The sequence below is a fragment of the Eptatretus burgeri genome, chromosome 3 (genome assembly GCF_056783735.1).
Source record: "Eptatretus burgeri isolate ZD-2024b chromosome 3, Ebu_testis_v1, whole genome shotgun sequence".
In the NCBI taxonomy this organism is placed as follows: Eukaryota; Metazoa; Chordata; class Myxini; order Myxiniformes; family Myxinidae; genus Eptatretus; species Eptatretus burgeri.
Genome location: NC_140963.1, coordinates 87,432,223 through 87,438,222, shown reverse-complemented (window position 1 = coordinate 87,438,222; position 6,000 = coordinate 87,432,223). Strand labels below are relative to the sequence as shown.

The window sequence follows — 6,000 nt, the reverse complement described above, 5'->3', positions numbered from 1 at the left end:
TTTGATCCAAATAATTTTAAAGTAATATATGTATTTGTGTATTGTAATCAGTAAAAAATAGTGTGGTAGATAAAAACATGAGAAAGGAAAAAACTTTAACGTTGATGTGCTACAAAAAAGTTAAGTTCGAAACAGGTCAAAGATTAAAAAAAAAAATTGAAATTATTTTTTAATTTCAACTTCACTACATCAATAATATACCCCAAAGGAACCACTATGCCAAATATCAGCATCCGAGTACACATATTAAATGAATGGCAAGCTTCTAAATAACTTGCACCAAAAACTTTAACGTTGATGTGCTACAAAAAAGTTAAGTTCAAAATAGGTAAAAAATTTAAAAGATTTGAAATTATTTTTTTTATTTCAACTTCACTACATTAATAATAGACCCCAAAGGAACCTCCATGCCAAATATCAGCATCCTAGTACACATATTAAATGAATGGCAAGCTTCTAAATAACTTGCACCAAAAACTAACATTTTCACGCTCCCGCTGACGCTCACGTCAGGGGTATCGCTTTAGCTCTCTGTTCTTCGAACAGGCGAGCTAAAAACAATGATGGAATGGGGAGGCAACAGAAGGATGAAATCACAAATAACGATCAATAATAAAACAAAAACCCCTTTACCCACTATCTGACACACGCACCCACAAAACAAACCAACAGAAGATCCTTCATTATCCTATGTCCATTGGGCTCAATCGATCACACCAAAGGAGATAGAGGCAGAGGCTCACAAGATAGAAATACCTGCCTGGCACCGCGTCAGGCACATCTGGCACAGGTCGACGGCTCATGCATTGGAGCACAACACGGGATTCTGGGGAGGAGGTGGGCTGGCTAGGTGGAGCTGTGGCATTGCACAGCAGCTCTGCAGCTTTTTGCACACTGATCCACCAATCAGTCCCCGCATCTGTTCCCCCACTGTTCCTGACACATCCTTTTATAGCCACAGTCCCCACCGGTAGCCGTGATGCACTTAGCCCCACTCTGCTCAGCCCCTATTGAGCTGTGCTGCACTTGATTGGTAAGGGATTTCCCACCCGCTTCCTGTACTTGTGCCCCACCCCCTCTTCTGCTGAGCGGCCCGTGTCACTGTTTTCACGCCAAAGCTTACACTTCGCGGCCTGGCAAGCACTAAAAATAAACATTTAAGACAGATTCCAAAGGTTTACCCATCAAATAAAAGGTGGGATAGGATGGTTTTGTTTAAGCACAGACAATAGGAGGAGGAGGAGGAGGAGGACATTGGGACCATACTCTGTGCAGAGCGTTGGTGCTGCTTAAGCAGTCTCCTTGGCTATTGGGCACAATCCTGGACAAGTCACCACTCTGACACAGTCAGTGTACCAGCATGCTGGCACTCATTTTGCTGCCCTCAGAAGGATGACAGGCTGAGTTAACTCCACCTGGTACTAATTCAACAGCTGAGCGGGATTTGAACTCAGGACCCTGCGATCCAAAGCCCATCACCCGAACCATTAAGCTAACACCAAGCATACAGACAATAGGAGAGGTGGACATCTCTTTCTAAACATAATAGTGATGCATATCAAATATCATATTTAATGACTTACGGTTGTTCTAAACACATTAAGGAAATAACTACACCATATTTAGCATTTATTATCCCCTCAGAGTCATTTTAGCAATGTGATGTTCCACGTCTCACATACAAACGGGAAGTGTGTGGTTGAATTTGTATTGATTTTTTAAACTGTTAATGGGAGATGTTTCAGCAAAATCAGCAACTAATAGATATCTCAAGGAATTCTTTCAATTCTATTCTGAATTTCAAAATGTTTCAGACATCTATCTATAATTCCAGCAATCTCTGTGTGTGTGTGTGTGTGTGTGTGTGTGTGTGTGTGTGTGTGTGTGTGTGTGTGTGTGTGTGTGTGTGTGTGTGTGTGTGTGTGTGTGTGCGTGTGTGTGTGTGTGTGTGTGTGTGTGTTTGTGCGTGTCTGTGACCGCTGTTTCTTGCCAACCACTGGTCCGATCTAATTGAAACTTGCCAGGTATATTGCTGGGGCCCTGAGGATGTGCCTTTTCAAGGTTTGATATTCATCGGCCAAGTGCTTCCCAAGTTATGGCCATTTATTTACCAACCAATGACAGGACACGGTGCTGCGGAGGCCGATGCGTGGCCGGCCGACGATGACGTCACGTGCCGTGCCGGTAACGATGGGGATCGATCGGTGCCTCAGTTCCCATGGTGTTGGAGTGGAAATGGTCAATGGCAGCGAATGTCATGGCACACAAAGACAGGAGGTAAACTTGATTTTAATTTGGATTTTAATTAACTCTGTGTGTGCAGGTATCACAGCAGTTGTTACTTCAATGAAAGCGATAATTCGTGGAATGCATGTGAATATTCCGTACGGGCACACACCACTTCCGGATAGTGATAACTTACTGTATTCTAATAATTTCTCGATTTCTTACGCGCATTGAAAGATAAACACAATGCCCCAATCCAGTCGTCGTTTACCAGAGCGAAGGAATGGCCTGTGTGGTTGTTTCTGGCTCGCGTTTTGAAAGTTTTTTTTGGGGGGGGGGGGTTGTACGTATGGGCACGCACGTATGGCCATGCACGTATGGCCATGCACGTATGGGCACGCACGTACGGCCATGCACGTATGGGCACGCACGTACGGCCATGCACGTACGTGCACGCGAGAGCGAAGGAACGGCTTGTGTGGTTGTTTCTGGCTCGCAGTTTGAAAGTTTTTTGGGGGGGGGGTTGTACGTATGGGCACGCACGTACGGGCACGCGAGAGCAAAGGAGCGGCCTGTGTGGTTGTTTCTGGCTCGCGGTTTGTTTATTTATTTATTTATTTTTTGGGGGGGGTTGCACATATGGGCATGCGAGAGTGAAGGAACGGCCTGTGTGGTTGTTGTTTCTGGCTCGCGGTTTGTTTTTGTTTTTTTTGGTTTGCACGTACAGCCACGCACGTATGGGCACGTGAGAGTGAAGGAACGGCCTGTGTGGGTGTTGTTTCTTGCTTGCGTTTTGAAAGTTTTTTTTGGGGGGGGGGGTTGTCCGTACGGGCACGCGAGAGCGAAGGAATGGCCTGTGTGGGTGTTGTTTGTGGCTCGCGGTTTGAAAGTTTTTTTTGTTTGTTTGTTTGTTTTTTTGGGGGGGGGGGGGTTGCACGTACGGGCACGCACGTACAGCCATGCACGTACGGGCACGCAAGAGCAAAGGAATGGCCTGTGTGGTTGTTTCTGGCTCATGGTTTGAAAGTTTTTTTTTGGTTTGCACGTATGGCCACGCATGTGTGGGCATGCGAGAGCGAAGGAACGGCCTGTGTGGTTGTTTCTGGCTCGCAGTTTGATAGTTTTTTTTTAGGGGGGGGGTTGTACTTATGGGCACGCACGTACGGGCACGCGAAAGCGAAGGAATGGCCTGTGTGGTTGTTTCTGGCTAGTGGTTTGAAAGTTTTTTTTATTTTGGGGGGGGGGGTTGCACGCACGGGCATGCGAGATAGAAGGAACGGCCTGTGTGGTTGTTGTTTCTGGCTCGCGGTTTGTTTTTGTTTTTTTTGGTTTGCACGTACGGTCACGCGAGAGCGAAGGAACGGCCTGTGTGGTTGTCGTGTCTGGCTCGCGGTTTGAAAGTTTTTTTTTCTTCACGTACGGGCACGTACTAGTATTTACAATTGCAGATCGATTAGCTAACTATCTGTCATAAAGCTAGACACCATACAAGCCGATCCACATCTGTTCCCTGTGGTTGCATGTTTGTCTTAAATGACCATAGCTGACTTTAGCCTGGAAGGAAAAAGGCAAACAAATAGTACACAGTGTGTCCAAAACATAATTTTCTAACGTGTCAGAGAAGAATGTGTCCTGTTTGACCTGTTACAGAGGAATGGAGATCCGGAAGTTGAAAAATGTGAAACAAACATGACATTTGCCCCCTTCCCCATAAAAGGTAAACATATAAGAAAGTTGCATAAGAGACTTATTACAAAGAACTGTTTCTGCTTCATGTCAACCTGGAGTCACACGGAGCAGGCTGTGTTGCCTGACCGCCTGGGGCGTAAGCCCTCCATCAATAGCCCATTGTCAGGACCGAGCTTTGATGTGCGCATATATAACCTTCCCAGGTGTTTAACATCAGTAACACTCTCTGTCAGTACAAACCTACTATCTTCTTCTTCTTCTTCTTCTGCTTCTTCTTCTTCTTCTTCTTCTTCTTCTTCTTCTTCTTCTTCTTCTTCTTCCCTCCATCATCAAATAACTATTTATTTCAACTTCAGATATAAAAGTAGGTTAAACTTCACTTCATTGTCTGTACATCAGTTTGTTGTTTTTACCACAAGCACTTTTTAATGTCAGTTTGTTATGAATGGTGGATGGTGGGAGTCGAGCTCTATATAAGGAATCTACGGTGAGTTTTTCATCCTTGGCCCCAATCTGCATTTTTAAAGTCAACTTTATGATACATTATTTTGGGATTTCTTTATGCTTGACCCCCAGCTGGCCACAGTAACATAAATCAACCCATCATATTCATGACCAAAAAGATCAGGACGAGTTGATCATAAATGCATTTTAAGGGGTTTAATCTCTAACATAAGCCTGGTGTTGGCTTAGTGGTTAATGTAGCTGGCTTGAGATCTTAGGGTCTTGAGTTTGAGCCCCTATAATGTTGAAATAACACCAAGTGGGTTGACTCAAACTGTCATCCTGAGGTCATCAAAATGAGTACCAGCTTAGTGGAAACAGGGGCACTGCATCAGCGGCACAGCTGTGCTTCCTGAAATGATGCAACTCGCAGCCACAGGCTGTATACGAAACAACCACAACTTCATGTAACGAATTATATCAAAAACTGTTGGAAGGGGCAATTGGCGTGTTGGTGAGCTGTGAACTCAATCTGCACCCGAACTTGAGAAAGGTGGTTTCAAACATTCAAGTGCAATGGAAGTTTTGAAATGTTATTCGAATGCTGAGATGAATGTTAAAATTTGACTCCATCGCTTATATAACTGTGGTTGCCACAATTGCAATGGAGGACCAAATACATGTGGGAGGGGTTTGTATGGAGATGGGAAGAAGATGGACTTTGGTTCATGGAGATCAGAAAGAAGAATCTGTCTTTTTCAAGTCTGAACTCTCAAACCTGTCTCCCTCCTCCAAATCCTCGTGGTGTCTACTTAAGTCTGTTTCTGGTGTACGTTCTCCCTCCATCCCTCCCTTACCTCAAATGGCCGCACAGCTGACACTGCATGTGAAAAGGCTGAATTCCTAAGCTCGGTGTTTGCTTCTAAATCTTGTGTCCCAAACCCATCGCTTTCTATACCCACCTAACCAAGTCACACCCAGCTGTTCCTGGACTCTGTGTCCTTTTCTCCTGACAAGGTGGAGAGCTTGCTGTCAATCCTCGACTCTGATTCTGCAACCGGTCCAGACGGCATCAGTTCACGTGTCCTAAAAACCTGCTCTGCTGCTCTTGCTCACTCTCTCTGTTCTATTCACCCTCTCATTTGCCCAAGGTCATCTGCTTGGAAATCAGCAAACATTACCGCTGTGCATAAAAAAAGGTGCAAAAACTGATCCCTGCAACGACAGACCAATCAGCCTTCTCCCAATCATCAGCAAGGTTGTGGAATCCATCATCGCTTCAGACATTAAATCCTTCCTCTTCTCCAATGGCCTGATTTCCAGTCACCAATTTGGATTCAGACCAGGTCACTCTACCCTGGATATGCTGCTTCTGCTCTCCCAACAATGGATGGAGATCCTCAATGACAAACATGAAATCACAGCTGTCTCCCTCGACATATCATGTGCTTTCGATATGGTCTGGCACCCCGACCTACTAACCAAACTCTCTTCCCATGATATCCAAGGACATTCCCACTCATGGCTCACAGACTTCCTCTCCTGTCACAGCCAACATATGGCCCTTAATGGAGTTCTCTCATCCCCTCTTCCTGTCCATGCTGGAGTTCCTCAAGGCAGCGTTCTGGGCCCTGTTCTTTT

At 45.1% G+C, this 6,000-nt stretch overlaps 1 protein-coding gene across 1 annotated transcript in view; it reads left to right on the top strand.

Moving 5' to 3' along the window:
• The first annotated feature begins 2,102 nt into the window (after positions 1–2,102).
• ACVR2A (activin A receptor type 2A) overlaps positions 2,103–6,000 on the top strand; it is a 285,612-nt gene continuing 281,714 nt past the window's right edge. The window contains exon 1 of the mRNA XM_085874379.1: positions 2,103–2,277. Within this exon, the coding sequence (XP_085730505.1) occupies positions 2,118–2,277 (160 nt within the window). The 5' untranslated portion in view covers positions 2,103–2,117. The remainder of the gene's footprint in view (positions 2,278–6,000) is intronic.